The sequence below is a fragment of the Geotrypetes seraphini genome, chromosome 10 (assembly GCF_902459505.1).
Source record: "Geotrypetes seraphini chromosome 10, aGeoSer1.1, whole genome shotgun sequence".
NCBI lineage: Eukaryota > Metazoa > Chordata > Amphibia > Gymnophiona > Dermophiidae > Geotrypetes > Geotrypetes seraphini.
Window position 1 is genome coordinate 6,564,368 of NC_047093.1, and position 17,295 is coordinate 6,581,662.

Below are 17,295 nucleotides of genomic sequence, written 5' to 3' on the forward strand. Positions count from 1 at the left end.
TTCATCAAAGACAAAGCAGAGAATTTGAAAGTTAAATGTAACAGGTGGTTGGTTCTGGCAGAGATGTGAATTCTTGTCTTCGTATTGTAGATGAGAGCTGGCAGAGGGTAGGAAATGAAGGAAGAGTGAGGAAGGACATATCTAGTCCAAACACAGGTCTCCACTGCCACTTGTTCCAGGCCTTGTTTTCTTTCTCTTTGATCTTAAAAGAGCATGAAATTTGTCAAATGATCTAACTCCACAGACCCCAACGCATACTAACTACATCTATTAACCATGGAAATGCCCAGGCCAACTCTTGTTGTAAACCGCCTAGAACTGAAAGGTATTGGCGGGCTAGAAGACACGAATGGAATGGAATGGACTAATCCAGCACCTCTGGATTAAACTGGCCGCTGCTCTTCTATGTCGTCTTACCAGGTTTTCTGTGATCAACACAATTTTGCAAAATATTTGTCCTCTTGCTGGTTGAGAATTAGATTTTAATTGTCTGTAGCCAGCATCTTCTCATCCCTAAACCCCCTTTTCTTTGCTAATGGTGCATAAATGATCTTCACCTGATACAGTTACATTAACTTGACATTGGTACTACCTCAAAAATAGATCTCTCCCTCAGCAGTGCTGTGTAACAATTTTGCCTGTAGCTTGTATATTTATTAAGCATAAGGGAGGCATTCACTGCCCTTACTCACAACCAACTTTGATTACTTCTTAATAATGTTGTGAACTTGCTGCTCAGTATAAGGGTGTATCGATGGAGTGAGGGGAAGGCCGTGGTGTCAGGTGAAGCACATTTAAATACGTTGCGTTTCTTCAAGTCACAGGAACAGGTTTTCTCACCTTGAAGTCTCTTTCTTGTGTAAATCTAGACAGATGCCAACTCACTGCTAAAACATCATTGATTATTTTATTACAAGGAAAAGTGAGTGCATAAAAATGATAAACAAATGTCCTAGAAATTCCTTTATATCTTTCTCAAAGAAGAGAAATGTTCCCTCTAAGCTGCATGAGAGTCCACCATCCACAGTCATACAGTCAAAGATGTGCTTCAGTCTTTTGACTTTTAATTTGCACAGAACAGGAGCCCTGCACAGTCTGCTTGTCCTGAAACAGTGAGATTGCATACAAACAGCAAGACCATGGGTTGCGAACTTCCAGATAGCTTAGAGGGAATATTACTGCTATAAAAAGAATGGAGTTGGTCCAGAGGAAGGCTGATAAAATGGTGCATGGTCTTCATCATAAGGCGTATGGGGACAGACTTAAAGATCTCAATCTGTATATACTTCTCTCTCCGTATTCGCAGTTTCAGCACTCGAGTTTACACTTATTTGTGATTTTTTGCATGCCAACTCCTCCCCCCAATTAGAAACATAGAAATATAGAAAGATGACGGCAGATAAGGGCTACAGCCCATCAAGTCTGCCCATACCATTGACCCCCTTTTAAGTCTACTGGCCCCCTTAACTGTACTGACCTGCTCTATTAAGTCTATATCCTAGCGACCCTATTCATTGGTAGGACTCTCGCAGTGATCCCACATAGGTATCCCATTTATTCTTGAAGTCTGGGATACTGCGGGCCTCGATCACCTGTACTGGAAGCTTGTTCCAATGCTCTATCACTCGTTCTGTGAAGAAGTACTTCCTGACATCTCCACGAAACTTCCCTCCCCTGAGTTTGAGCGGATGTCCTCTTGTGTTCAAGGGTCCTTTGAGAAGAAAGTTATCATCTTCCACCTCGACCCGTCCCGTGATGTACTTAAATGTCTCAATCATGTCTCCCCTCTCCCTACGCTCCTCGAGAGTGTAGTGCTGCAATTTGTTCAGTCTCTCTTTGTACGAGAGACCCTTTAGCCCCGAGACCATCCTGGTGGCCATCCGCTGAACCGACTCAATTCTGAGCACATCTTTACGGTAATGTGGCCTCCAAAATTGCACACAGTATTCTAGACGGCCAAGAGTAGAAGGTCCAAAAAGGTAACACGTAGGGAACTTAGATGTATGTATACGAATGCTAGAAGTCTAGGTAACAAAATGGGGGAACTAGAGACAATAGCAAGACATGACATATTGGATATCATTGGCATAACAGAAACATGGTGGAATGAAGAAAACAAATGGGACACAGTACTACAGGGATACAAGCTGTATAGAAGAGATCGAGTAGGGCAGAAAGGTGGAGGTATTGCTCTATATATTAAGGAGGGAATAGATTCTGTTGAAATGGTTACAACAGAAATGAAAGAGAAGCTTGAGTCACTCTGGATCAAGATTCCTGGTCAATTTGGAGCAGATACGAAAATTGGCCTTTACTATCGTCCCCCAGGACAGGCGGAGGAAACTGACTCAGAAATGATGGAGGAAATCAAACAAGAATGCAAGACAGGCAATGTAATTATATTGGGAGACTTCAATTTCCCAGGGATAGACTGGAAACTAGCAACCTCCAACTGCGGCAAGGAGGCCAAGTTCCTGGAGGTGCTAGGGGATTGCTTCCTGGAACAAATGGTAAAAGAGCCGACAAGAGGCAACGCCACCTTGGACTTGGTCCTAAATGGCCTCACGGGACCGATAACAGTAGTGGAAGTCATGGTTCCACTGGGAACGAGTGATCACAATGTAATTAACTTTAAACTTGACATCGGGAAAGGGAAACATGCCAAAACCTTAACCACCACATTGAACTTTAAAAAGGGTAAATACGATAGCATGAGAGCCATGGTAGAAAAACGACTCGAAAAGAAGGTGGACAAACTTGAAACGGTAGATCAGGCATGGTCCCTACTGAAAAATACTATCACAGAAGCACAAGATCTCTACATTCCGAGGATTTCCAAAGATCGGAGATCAAAGAGCAAAAGAGAACCGGCATGGCTTACCAAACAGGTGAAGGAAGCCATAAAAGAAAAGAAGGACTCTTTCAAAATATGGAAATACATAAAGACAACCGAAGCCTGGAACAAACATAAAGATGATCAGAAGAAATGTCACAAGGCGGTGAGGGATGCAAAACAGGAATATGAGGAAAAAATAGCCCAGGAGGCCAAAAACTTCAAGCCCTTCTTTAGATACGTGAAAGGGAAAAAACCTGCAAAAGAGGCAGTCGGACCCTTGGACGACCAGGGAAGAAAAGGGTACATCAAGGAAGATAAACAAATCGCAGACAAACTAAATTCCTTCTTTGCGTCCGTCTTTACGAAGGAGGACACCTCAACAATACCTGAAGCGGAGAAAGTGTTTGCAGGAGAAATAGAAGACAGCCTCACCACAGTTGAAGTGGACTTAGACCAGATATACTATCAGATCGACAAACTTAAAAGTGACAAATCCCCTGGACCGGATGGAATTCACCCGAGAGTCTTAAAGGAATTGAAGGTTGAAATCGGAGAGTTATTGCAAAAACTTGCAAACCTGACAATCAGAACTGGACAGATACCGGACGACTGGAGGATAGCGAACGTCACCCCAATTTTCAAAAAAGGATCAAGAGGGGAACCGGGCAACTATAGACCTGTGAGTCTTACGTCTGTCCCCGGCAAGATGGTTGAAGCACTGATCAAGGATAGCATGGTCCGGCACTTGGACGCACACGACTTGATGAAACCCAGTCAACACGGATTCAGGAAAGGGAAATCATGTTTGACGAATTTACTCCAATTTTTTGAGACCGTGAACGAGCAAATTGATAGTGGGAAGCCGGTGGACATAATATACTTGGACTTCCAGAAAGCGTTCGACAAAGTTCCACATGAAAGACTTCTCAGGAAACTACAAAGCCATGGCATAGAGGGGGATATACAAAGATGGATAGGCAAATGGCTGGAAAACCGAAAGCAGAGAGTGGGCATAAATGGGAAGTTCTCCGACTGGGAGAAAGTGACTAGTGGTGTACCCCAGGGCTCGGTACTTGGGCCGATCCTTTTTAATATTTATATCAATGATCTGGAGGAAGGAACATCCAGTGAGATCATCAAGTTTGCAGACGATACAAAACTATGCCGGGCGATCAGATCGCATGAGGATAGAGAGAAACTCCAGAGCGACTTGTGTCGGTTAGAAACATGGGCGGAGAAATGGCAGATGAAGTTCAATGTGGAGAAATGCAAGGTAATGCATTTAGGAAATAAGAATAAGGAATACGAGTATACAATGTCAGGTGCAACTCTGGGGAAGAGTGAACAAGAAAAGGACCTGGGTGTACTGATAGATAGGACCCTGAAGCCGTCGGCACAATGCGCGGCAGCGGCAAAGAAGGCAAATAGAATGTTGGGCATGATAAAGAAAGGAATCTCGAGTAGATCGGAGAAAGTTATAATGCCGCTTTATAGGGCAATGGTCAGACCACACTTGGAATACTGCGTCCAACATTGGTCTCCCTACCTAAAGAAGGATATAAAACTGCTGGAGAGGGTGCAGAGACGAGCAACAAAACTGGTGAAGGGTATGGAAAAACTGGAATACGAGGACAGACTTATAACACTAGGATTATTCTCCCTTGAGAAAAGGAGACTGCGTGGGGATATGATCGAGACCTTCAAAATACTGAAAGGAATCGACAAAATAGAGCAGAGAAGATTATTTACGTTGTCCAATTTGACACGGACTAGAGGACATGTAATGAAGCTAAGGGGGGACAAGTTCAGGACTAATGTCAGGAAGTTCTGCTTCACTCAGAGAGTGGTTGACACCTGGAATGCCCTCCCAGATGAGATTATTGCGGAATCGACCGTCCTAGGCTTCAAGAGCAAACTAGATGCATATCTCCTTAAGAGAGGCATGTAAGGATACGGTGGACTATAAATTACGACAGGTGTACACCTGGCAGGGCCTCCGCGTGTGCGGATCGCCGGACTTGATGGACCGAAGGTCTGATCCGGAGATGGCATTTCTTATGTTCTTATGTTATGTTCTTATGAGGTCTCACCATGGCTCTGTATAATGGCATCATGACCTCAGGCTTCCTGTTGACGAAACTTCTCTTGATACAACCCATCATCTGCCGTGCCTTAGATGAAGCCTTCTCCACTTGAGTAGCAGTCTTCATGTCTGCACTGATGATCACTCCCAAGTCTCGTTCTGCTGTAGTCTTGGTCAAAGTTTCTCCATTCAAGGTGTAAGTTCTGCATGGATTTCCATTTCCGAGATGCATGACCTTACATTTCTTGGCGTTGAAGCCCAGCTGCCAGACAGAGTAAAGTACCTGTACTATACCGATAAAGTTTGGTGCTTGCTTCCACGCTTTCATCCACAAAATTGTTGCTTCCAAGCTTTCACCCTCAAAATCATGGTTTTTCCATATTCGCGGTTATGTCCCATCCCTAACCACTGCGAATACGGAGGGAGGAGTGTACTTTGGAGGAAAGGCTGGAGAGGGGAGATATGATAGAGATGTTTAAATACCTACATGATGTAAATGCTCATGAGTCGAGTCTCTTTCATTTGAAAGGAAGCTCTGGAATGAGACGGCATAGGATGAAGTTAAGAGATGATAGGCTAAGAAGTAGTCAAAGGAAATACCTTTATACAGAAAGGGTTGTAGATGCATAGAACAGTCTCCCAGAAGAGTTGGTGGAGACAGAGATTGTGTCTGAATTCAAGAAAGCCTGGGATAGGCACGTGAGATCTCTTAGAGAGAGGAAGAGATAATGGTTACTGTGGATGGGCAGACTGGATGGGCCATTTGGCCTTTATGTGCCATCATGTTTCTATAACCATGAAGCTCTATGACCTCACAATGCAAGTGTAAAGAGCCTTAGCCTATAGGAAGAGGAGGAGATAGTGGATGCTGTGGATGGGCCATCATGGCCCATGGATGGGCCATCATGTTTCTATGTTTGTATCCCCCCCGTAAGATTAGTCCAGTCTGTCCAAATGACTCCTGGTGTATCACCACAGAATCTGGCTGACCTCTGCCTTTTCCTTTTCTCTTTTGCAGCTAAGGATCCTCTTTGCTAAAGATTCTCCCTTAATATGCTCCTTTGCTTTCAAACTTGCAGATACTTCTTGAAAAATACTTTGGTGGCATATTAATGTCCTGTGCTGAGGAGTGGAAGTAGGATGAATATTATACTGGGAGTTGAGAAGAGAGGGATGCAAAAGGAGATATCATATTAGATGGTGTGATGGTATGCACTGCTTGATACTGTGATATGATGTGGTGGGATAGCTTCCAGCATTGCTCTGGGGGGTGGGGGGAGAAGGGGAAGGAGGTGGGATCCTCCCCTGGGGATGTAGAGTAGAAGGTCTTTATAGCAGCATTCTGTGGTCATGGGAAGGGCATGAAGTGGCCTGCATACCTAGGGGCTATAGAGTAGTGGGAGGAAAAGCTATATCACTAAAGTTTTTGGAGTGGTTAAGTAGGCTTGCATGCAAAGCCACCTAGGTTTTAGGCAGATAATAAATATTTTAAATAAATAAATGGAATGATGGGTAACTCTGTACTGACTAGCTGTGGATTTTCTAAACTGGAATTTGTGGTGGAATCATAGTGTATGTTGAATATTATTTCAGCCTTTTAAGTTTACTGCTACTTTGATTATAAGAACATGACTGTAGATAAAGGTGAAATGGCCCATCCACAGCATCCATTATCTCCTCCTCTCCCTAAGAGATCCCACAAGCCTGTCTCCACCACCTCTACCACCCTTTTGGTTCTATGAGGGCTGCTAATATAAATTGTGCCCAGTTATTAACTTGAGTTACTGTGATAAGCTGGAGTTGTCTTCTAGCTGTCTGGCTTTTATGGAGTGACACTTGCTGCATAGAGGCACTGTATATGATATCAAGAGAGGCTTTGCTATCAGTTACGGTTTCAAAGGCCATTATGTATTCTGGAAGCGAAGGGGGCTTGCAACTGTGCCGCTGTGAGATCAAAAGCAAAGCCGCTTGTCTAGGGTTTCGTATTAATGTCTTTCCCCGTCTCTCTCTCTCTCTCTCTCTCTCTCTAGGCAAGCCTGGGACCTGGCTGTAGACATTTGCCTTTCTCAGTTGCCAACAATAATAGAGGAAGGAACAGCATTCAGGGTAAGTCCGGCTTTTGCGAATCATTTCAGACAAATATTCTCCACTTTCAGCTCGCAGTCACGGCTGGGCATTCAGGCACCTTAGGAACCTAGGAAAGTTAGCATTGTCATGCAGGCAAAATTTCGAGATTGGCTTATCAGCTGTGCCTGGAGACCAATGTTTGTGTGACCTTTATGCATATAAATCTTAGTACCTTGAAAGATAGGCACATCCCTTTTGTATTCATCAGCACATCGAGTGGTTTATAATGGCAAAAGGCACTAGGACCAGTCTTGAACTAGTGGATTATTAGTTGCGAGTTGTGTAGAAGGCATCATCTACATTTTTATCTGTCTCTGTTCTACCTCCTCAGGTTTTCCTTCTACATGTCAGTTGGAAGGTGTCTTTCTGATCTGCTCTGATCTTTTATTATTTTTTAATCCAGATTTAGAGGCTTTTTGGTGCTCCAGAAGTCCCCAGACCAATCCTGGATCTGAAGTCCATCAATGCAGCACTAAACATACCTTGATTCCAGATCAAGACCATTTGTTCGGTGATTCCGGAGGAGTTTCTAGCCTCTCTGAATTTAACAGAAATTCTTGAGATTTCACGTTCTGGGGAGACATTTCCAATTCTCAGATTTTCTGTTCTTTTTCGCAACCCTACCTCGCAATTTTACAAGATAATAGTCATGGCAGCAGCATACTTAAGGCAGGGATCCAAATGTATCCCTACTTGTACAGTTGGCAGATCAGAGCCCAGTCCAAGACTGTCAGTGAGAAAGCAGTAGCACACGTTATCCACCTCCTTCAAGACCTAGGGAAGATTATCAGTTTTTGGAAGAGATATTTGGAGCCAACACACTCCCTAGAGTACTTGGGAATCTGTTTCAATATGGTAGAATGGTATGTTTTCCTTTCAGAACCATGCAAACTGAAATTTAGCCCCCAGAATTCGGAGACCCTGACGATGCCAGCCCCTACAAGAACATAAGAATTGCCCTCTCCAGATCAGACTCTGGGTCCATCAAGTCCGGTGATCCGCACACGCGGAGTCCCCACCAGGTGCACCCTGGCATAATTTTAGTCCCCATTTCACTGTATGCTTCTCAAGGGAGATGTGCATCTAATTTACCCTTACCTGTATCACTCTATGCCACTCTTAAGGAGATGTGCATCTAGTTTACCTTTAAATCCTAGAACGGAGGATTCTGCAATTACTTCCTCTGGGAGAGCATTCCAGGTGTCCACCACTCGCTTCGTGAAACAAAACTTCCTGATATTTGTCCTGGACCTGTCCCCCCCTCAGCTTCAGTCTATGTCCTCTTGTCCTATTTACAGTTACTAGGGTGGATGGTAGCAACCATAGAGGTGGTTCCTTAGATAAAAGCTCATCTTTGCCTTCTCCAAGATGCACTCGGCCCATTGGTCTCCACAGACTGATTCACTCCAGGTGCTGCTGACCTGGACAGTGGGGGCATGTCAAAGGTTAGGGTGGTGGCTCCACCTTGGCAAAAGCTTGCCTATTCCGCATATCCTCCTGGGTGATACAGAAGACAGATGACAGTTTTATTGTCTGGGGAGGTCTTTGTGAGGGTCATCCAGTTCAGGGTCAATTAGTTAAGCTCTCAGAGGACATGGTCCATAACAGTTTGGAGCTCCAAGCCATTTGTCTAGTGCTGAAGGCAGTAAAGAACACCCTGGAAGGTAAAGCGGTTAGAGTCATCTGACATTATCACAGCTGTAGCATGCATTTCGTGACAGGAAGGCACCAAAAGTGCCCCATTGAGACTGGAAACCTAGTTGTTGTTTCGCTGGATAAAAGTCCACCCACAGACATTCACAGCAGCACATGTAGCGGGCGTGGACAAACTACAGGCTGATTATCTCAGCAAGCAAACCTTGTACCTGGTGGAATGATCTTTGCCCCTGAAAGCCTTCGGAAGCATTGTTTGTTGATGGAGGCATCCAAAATTCGATCTAATGGCATCGGCAAACAACAACAAAAAAAAGTCCTTTGTTTCTTCAGCTGAATATTTGAGTCTGAAAGTGACGGCATGGCCAGAGACAGGACTGTTGTATGTGTTTCCCCCATGGCCCATAATAGACTGGTTAACTACTAAGTTTCACAGGTAAATATCTAAAATTATTACGGTGATGTGCTCAGACCTGTAACCCAATAAATAGTGAAGTCACTACCATGAGTTTAACAAGGGGACCATCATTGCAACCACCTGTCCCCGACCCTCCCTAAATGATCTTATTGCTGTTCAGATACTCTGTTTGTACTTATCTGAATGGAGAGGTTTCAGCTGTTCATCGTTGTCTTTGTTAAATCTCAATGGTGACTGTGTTCTACCCAATGTAGTGAAGTTTAAAATTCAATACTGGTTGTATTTATCCTCATTTATTCCCGTCCCCCCGACTCGAGTTTCGTCTACTTCGTCGGGGAGGGACACTAGAAATCTAAATCAAATCAAAATGTATTCATTATTTCTACTTTTCTTAAAAATCATGCAGATTATTACATAATGTGATCCAAGCTACATCTCTTCAAAATTCTCTTTGTATTCTTAACTAGTAACTTAATCTTATTATATTACCTAATACCGGCTCGCTGAGAACAGAGTCATTCAAAGTAAATTTATACACAGAGGGTATCCTGCGAAAACCGTTAAGAAAGCATGGAAAAGGGCAAAAAACTGTCACCGAACTTGGTTAATGCATGACAAGCGAAAGAAGAAAGAAGAGCAAAATATAGTTTGTGTCATGCCTTATACCAATAAAAGCAACGCCATAAAACGCATTATATTGAAGCACTGGAAAATATTGCAGTATTATCCATCTTTGTATAATCAACCTAAATTTGCTTTTTCCCGAGCAAAGAACATAGGAGAACAATTAAAACATAATTTAAACCATTACAACACCAAGAACATGCCTCCTCATAAACCTTGTGGGAAATGTAGCGTCTGCCGTTATATATTGGATACCGATCACATAGAGATACCGGGGAAGGAAGGACAACGCTTTAGATTAAATACGGGAACAGACTGTGAATCAAAAAAAGTAATTTATTGCGTACAATGTCCTTGTAAAAAACTTTATATAGGTCAAACGATTCGTATGATCAAAACGCGAATCATAGAACACCTGAGTAACATAAGAAAAAATCGAGTATCCGCCCCCCTGGTATCTCATTGGATGGAAAAATCACATGTATTGGATGACCTCAAATACACAGTGTTAATACAAATTCACAACACGGAAGGAGATATTTCAAAATTCCTAATCCAGAAAGAACAGCGGTTTATATATAACTGGCAGACCCTAATCCCACGAGGTTTGAATGTGGATATTGAGTGGTTAGCCACATAGTACAATACCGAATCTCCCTGGCGGTGTTTACATCCGGGGATCTAATTAGACAAACCTCTTCCTGTTCATTCCTTATATAAGTAAACAGGCAGAGAAAAGTTATCCAGATGACCTGAAGACTTTGAATGACTCTGTTCTCAGCGAGCCGGTATTAGGTAATATAATAAGATTAAGTTACTAGTTAAGAATACAAAGAGAATTTTGAAGAGATGTAGCTTGGATCACATTATGTAATAATCTGCATGATTTTTAAGAAAAGTAGAAATAATGAATACATTTTGATTTGATTTAGATTTCTAGTGTCCCTCCCCGACGAAGTAGACGAAACTCGAGTCGGGGGGACGGGAATAAATGAGGATAAATACAATCAGTATTGAATTTTAAACTTCACTACATTGGGTAGAACACAGTCACCATTGAGATTTAACAAAGACAACGATGAACAGCTGAAACCTCTCCATTCAGATAAGTACAAACAGAGTATCTGAACAGCAATAAGATCATTTAGGGAGGGTCGAGGACAGGTGGTTGCAATGATGGTCCCCTTGTTAAACTCATGGTAGTGACTTCACTATTTATTGGGTTACAGGTCTGAGCACATCACCGTAATAATTTTAGATATTTATCTATAATAAGGATTAAAAATACAAACGAATAAAAAATTTAACAACTGTGAAACTTAGTAGTTAACCAATTGATAATAATTCACAGAATATCACTGTATATCTTCCTATTACTGTTCACCATAATAGACTGGGCCATTCAAAGAACAGTAACTGACATTTCATCCAGCTCTTCTCTCAGAGTCCAGTTGCCATGGAGGATCCGGAACACTATGGGCTTAAGGCATGGCTCTTGAGCTCACAGCCCTAGCACAGGACGGTCACTGGGAGAAGGTCATGGCTGCCCTCATAAGAACTAAGAAATGGACCACTGTTGCAGCCTATGGCAAGATTTGGAAAATGTTTCAGTGCTGGTGTGATAAGCAGAATGGGCTCTGATGTCAGTTTTCCTGGCATTCAGGATGGCCTTGACAAAGGTCTGGCGGTTAGTTCCCTCAAAGTGCATGTGGCAGGCCTCTTGTGCTTTAGGGCTTGAGTAGAGAAAGTTTATTTGGCTTCTCATCTTGATATAACTAGATTTTTGAAGGATGCTTTGCAGCTGCATCCTCTTGAGATAAAAAGGCTGCTTTGCTGACCTCATTGGAATAACTACAAGACGGCATTGTATCTTCCAAAACAGACAATATTTGTTTATTGGTAGTATAAAAAGTTACAATATTACAGCAGCCAAGGCATAGCACAAAAAATATATAAAGTATTGTCAGTTCAGAATATACAATGGAGAGAAGAATTTGCACGCATATGCTTAGCAGGGGGCTAGCAGTTCCCCGTAGCATAAGTAAGTGAATCTTTCTCTGGCTTTACTTAGAATGCACGTGTTTTTATACAGAGAAATTCTTCCTTTGTTCCAAGAAAGGCCACCCCCGAATTCTACTTATGTACTTCCCTATTGGTACATAACATAATGTAAATCTAACTCCTCTTTCCCTCAGTCCACGCCTCTCTCACTTCCACCAGGTGCCTTGAAAAAAAAGAGAACTTCTGGTGAACTGTCCTCCCTCAGCACGGAGACATGCATCTGTTAATTAGCGGTTGTACAATTCTGTGCATATTCGAGCTGGTGTCCTTGTAAGATGAAAGTAGCTGTTTAGTTCCCATAGCTAGGTCTGGAGGCAGGAAGCCCATGGTTTGGTACCAAGTTCTTTCATCTCGTTACACCCACATGAGCAGAGCTCCTTGCTCATTAAAAGTTTTATGGCTCTCTCGGGTGCCTGGCCCATGAAGTCATACAGCACTGATAACAGTTCAGCAGAACCTTGGAGGGAAATCCTCCCAGCAGGGAATGGTAACAAAAACATCATTGTTAGCATTGCAAAAGGCTGTAGATGACGACAGACAGCAAGGTACAGGCAGGCTTATGGGAAAATATGTCTGTAGTTTCCAGCATAGTGTCCAGCATACATAAGTGAAAATATAGGTCTGTAGAATCCAGTTGAATAATCCGTATGTCCAGGATATACAATGTCAGTCTGTGACACAGCAGTTTTTCCCACTTGGATTCTTAACACTGTTTTGCATGACCTCAATAAGGCCCCATACGAGCCCTTACAAGAGACGTTGCTGATGAATCTGATTGCGAAGATGGTTTTCTTAGTAGCTATTGCCTCAGTGAGAAGGGTTTCGGAACTGCAGGCGCTCTCCTGCAGAGAGCCTTTCCTCAGGTTTACAGAGGCTTGGGTACCGCTACGCACAGTACCTTCTTTTTTTACCAAAGGTGATTTCAACCTTCCACGTAAATCAGGAAGTTCATCTACCGGTGTTCTATTTCATGGGTTCAAAGAAAAAGAAAGTTTTGGTATTGCTGAATGTTACAAGAGTCCTCCAGTATCTTGAAGTAATGAATGATTTTCACGTCTCAGATCATCTCTTTTTTTTAACAAGTCCTAGCTGTCTGGGGAGACCAGCTTCTAAGGCTCCCATTTCAAAAAAGATTCATTTGGCTATTTCGCCAGCATATATCAGGTGTGGTAAATGAACACCAGTTTCTTTGAGAGTACACTCTACAAGGAGTGTAGCTTCCTCATGGGCAGAGGCCCAGGCAGTTCCACCTGAACAGATTTGTAGGGTGGCTACGTGGTCCACCCTCCTTATGTCCAAGAACTTTTACAGATTGGATGTGGCGGCATGAATGGACACCTTTTTTGGTCCTCCGTGCTGGCAGCAGACTTTTCTGTCCCACCCTAGACTTAGGGAACTGCTTTGGTATGTCCCACTGGTTCAAGACTCATATGCCTTTTGCACTAAAAGGGAAAATTAGGTTCTTACCTTGATAATCTTTCTAGAAGAAAAGCATATGTGTCTTGAAGGCCCACCATATCAGATTTTATTTTGCCTGCTTTCTCTCTCTGGTATCTATTTCTATATGTTTTCTTCTGCTAGACAGTCCAGAAGAGGGATGAGTTAACTCTCTATTGCAAAAAGACAAGTGAGGGACTTTGAGAGCTACATAAGTGTTAGTACTGGTTGCACTCAGGTAGGTGGCTCATTTGTTTCCACCTTGTTTTAAATTATGTTCCTATTAGCATTGATTGGTTGCATTTTAATCGTTGCAGAGCAGAGTACAATTGGCTTGGTTGAGAAATTTCTCTGTATTCCGCCTCTTTTATTTCTCCTTTTATAGTGATTGTCAACTGTAAAGAATGGTACGGGGACAATTTTGTCCCCGTCCCCACAGGAACTCAGTTTCCCTGTTCCATTCCTGTAAGCTCTGCCTTAACCACACAAGCCTTGATAACATATGATTTTAAAGTGTTTGAGGCTTGTGCAGATGAAGCCGGAACTTGCAGGAATGGGGCAGAGGCAGGAAAAGAACTCAACAGGATAAGAAAATGAGTTCCCGTAGGGATGGGGAAAAATTTGCCTCCTTGTCATTCTCTAGTCAACTGCTTTGGTACAAACTGAAGAGATAGAGCACAGCCCAATGGTGCAGGTGGCGGAGCCGAGAGAGAAAAAAATGTAGATGATGCCTTCTACCAACTCGTAACTAATCCACTGGTTCAAGACTCGTATGCCTTTAAACTAGAAAGAAGATTATCCCGGTAAGAACCTAATTTTCCCTTAAGGGTAAATAGAACATTATGTTATGATGAAAGAGACTTCTGCTTCTAATTAACAAATTGCGTTAGTGTTTTTGGCTGTTGCACACCCTGCATTCTCTCTGAAACTTAAGGAGCTCTAGCAGTAGAATACAGTGTCTGCCAGAGGTGGAGACAGACTCTATAATCCCTGAGGACAGTTTCTTGACAACATAAGGATGGCAATATTCAGCTTCACTGATACTATCGAGTTAGTCTTCCTAACCCTTTACCTCCCCTTTGGCAGTGGGAGGATCAATTCAGCATTGGTAGTCACAATATTTGGAGATGGGGGAGGTTCATTGTCTACCCCATTCGATGCCTATGGCTGGTATGCTTGTAGACTCTGAAAATCCAGTATTTTGTCTAAATTGTGAATTTCTCTTACCTTCTACCTGACCATTAAATACCCAGGTAATAGATTTTTGCATCCTAACTGCATCACAGAAATTTTGCATATTCCCTGTTAGTACATATAGAAAGAGATTCTGTAAATGGGACCCTCAAGACATTTAGAGCATAGGACAGCAATTGGGGTTAAATCTCTGGGTATGACATGGTGTACTAGAAGTGGTGAGCTAGATGCTAGAGCATATAGGAGTGGGCATTGGGCATACTGGAAAGCAGACAAGGTCCCAGATTTAACATCAAAAGGTGTGGAGCAGCTGCCTCAGCACCCTGAAGCTGTGAGTTTGATTCCAAATGCAGCTCCTTGGGACTCTGGACAAGTCACTTAACACTTCATTGCCCCATGTAAACCCCACAGTAAAGGCGGTATACCAGTCCCATTCCCTTTACCCCTATTTAATAATGGCTGGATGGATTGGAGAAACAAGAACAGCCACCAGGTAGAAATATGTGGATAAGTTATCTGGAGGTCTTTAGGTGGATTTTAAATCAGCTTAATCATATAAGCTGGAAAGCTAAATATATGATCCTTATGCGTTTCCATTTGAAAGTATGACTCTACCTCTGTGCTGTCATAGCCTCTTGACCTGGGACTTGCAGCAGCACCAGAGAGAAGAGAGTGAATATGGGGCCTCATTCAGCCTGAGTCTCTGCCAGGGAGTGTACTCATTAATACACTGTCCCCACTTGGATTTCAGGGCTCTGTTATCACATGGTTTTCTTCCTATCTTTCTCATCACACTTTTAGCATATACTGTTGTGGATCCTCCTTCTCTGCCATCCCGGTCAGCATACCTCAGGGCTCTGTCCTGGCACTGCTTTTTTCCATCTATACGTCTTCCCTTGGTGTTCTAATTTCCTTCCGTGGCTTTCAGTATCACCTCTATGCAAACGACTCACAGATCTCTCTCTCTACATCTGAAATCTCGACAGACATTCAGTCTGGAGTTTCAACCTGCTTGTCTGACATCACTACCTGGATGGCTCTTCGCCATCTAAACTTATAGAAACATAACGGTAGATAAAGGCCAAATGGTCCATCCAGTCTGATCATCTGCAGTAACCATTATCTCTTCCTCTCTTTGAAAAATCTCACATGCCTATCCCAGGCCCTCTTGAATTTAGACACAATCTGTCTCCACCACCTCTTCCGGGAGACGTTCCATGCGTCTACCACCCTTTCTGTAAAAAGGTATTTCCTTAGATTACTCCTGAGCCTATCACCTCTTAACTTCATCCTATGTCCTCTCATTCTGGAGCTTCCTTTTAAATGAAAGAGGCTTGACTCATGCGCATTTACGCCACGTAGGTATTTAAATGTCTCTCAAGAAAAATGATATAATAACAATATTCAGATAATATGCAAAAGCAATGTTATTAGCCAAGTGGTGGAGATACCCACTGTTGCAGCCTTGTTGGAAGGAAGAACTGCTTCTGCATATTACAGCGTTGAGTAGTGAATTCTAGTGCCTTAACAGCAATGTCGATAAAGCACAATGATCTGTGATCTAAGTTCAGCATTGCTCTCTTGTTCTTTTTGTTGTTATTTTCCCTGTGCACAGTGGGAATTGGGTGCCCATTTTGAAAGTTGCATTTTTGTCTTTGTGGAGTTTTTTGCCCATGAATGGCTAGAAACCCGCTGGGTTGCCATCTGAAATGAAAACAGTTTAATGCACTTGAGGCTTTTTCTCCACTATTACTGAACACTTGGCTAATAACATTGCTTTTGCATGTATTATTTAAATGTCTCTATCATAGCTCCCCTCTTCCGCCTTTCCTCCAGAGTATACAGATTGAGATCTTGAAGTCTGTCCCCATACGCCTTATGACGAGGTCCATGCATCATTTTAGTAGCCTTCCTCTGGGCTGACTCCATCCTTTTTATAATAGTAACATTCCCTCTGTCCCTTCTACTTTGCTGCGATGTATGTCTAGAACAACCCACCTGCTAAGCCCCAATATCTGTCTTGTCTTATTCCCTCTGTAATTCCACCACCTGAGCACTGTGTATTGATGCACCTTCTTGTCCAGTCTATCTGTCTTAACTAGATTGTAAGCTCTTCTATGTTTTGATGTGTAGTGCTGCATATATCCAGTAGCGCTATAGAAATGATTAGTCGTTGTGGTAGTTTGCATTGGAGGAGGTGGGATGTGGCAGAGACTCTCCATGTGCTTACAGGCTAAGCGAGGCCTTGTGTTTCCTCTCTGCTATTACTGCTGCTGTAAGTCCCAGGCAAAGGTAAGAAAGCTGAGGGCCGGTTGGTTGATAGGGAAGGGAGATAATGGCCAAAGCCGCTCCTGAGGTCAGCTGGAAACCACCACACATTTTAGCATATTTTTTGTGTGTGTGTGTGCTGGCTTCAGCTCTATAAAACTGACCTGATTGTCTAAATACTCGTCTGTTGGCATCTATGTCAAATTTATTGCCACCTGGCATCCTTTGAGGGCATTATTGCTCTGAGATTATACCCAAAGATGGAAAATATCCTTCTGTTTAAAGCTAATTTTCTGTTAGAGGGTGGAATTCATTTGAAGTTTAGGACTCTGCAGCTCAAGCCTTCTCTTTACTGTACTAGGAAATCCTTCTGGTGTATTATTTTTCTCTTCCTGTCAGGCTTTGATTAATGGCTCTTGCACATGGGAGAAAAATAACTTTGGCTATGTATGTTCTGTGCATCTAATTATCCAAATTTCTTATTTATAGAGATTTTGTGCACATCAGCTTGCAGGTATGATGTCTTCTGCCATGCTGAATCTCGACTGTATTATTATGCGCATGTGATTCCAGGAATAATGTTCAACTCTGACA

The 17,295-nt window shown here is 42.8% G+C and overlaps 1 protein-coding gene across 3 annotated transcripts in view; it reads left to right on the top strand.

The window, feature by feature from the left end:
* RPTOR (regulatory associated protein of MTOR complex 1) overlaps positions 1-17,295 on the top strand; it is a 496,675-nt gene that overhangs the window by 313,734 nt on the left and 165,646 nt on the right. For all 3 annotated transcript variants that reach the window (XM_033960074.1, XM_033960072.1, XM_033960073.1), the window contains exon 10: positions 6,950-7,025. In XM_033960074.1, coding sequence (XP_033815965.1) covers positions 6,950-7,025 — 76 coding nt within the window. The remainder of the gene's footprint in view (positions 1-6,949; positions 7,026-17,295) is intronic.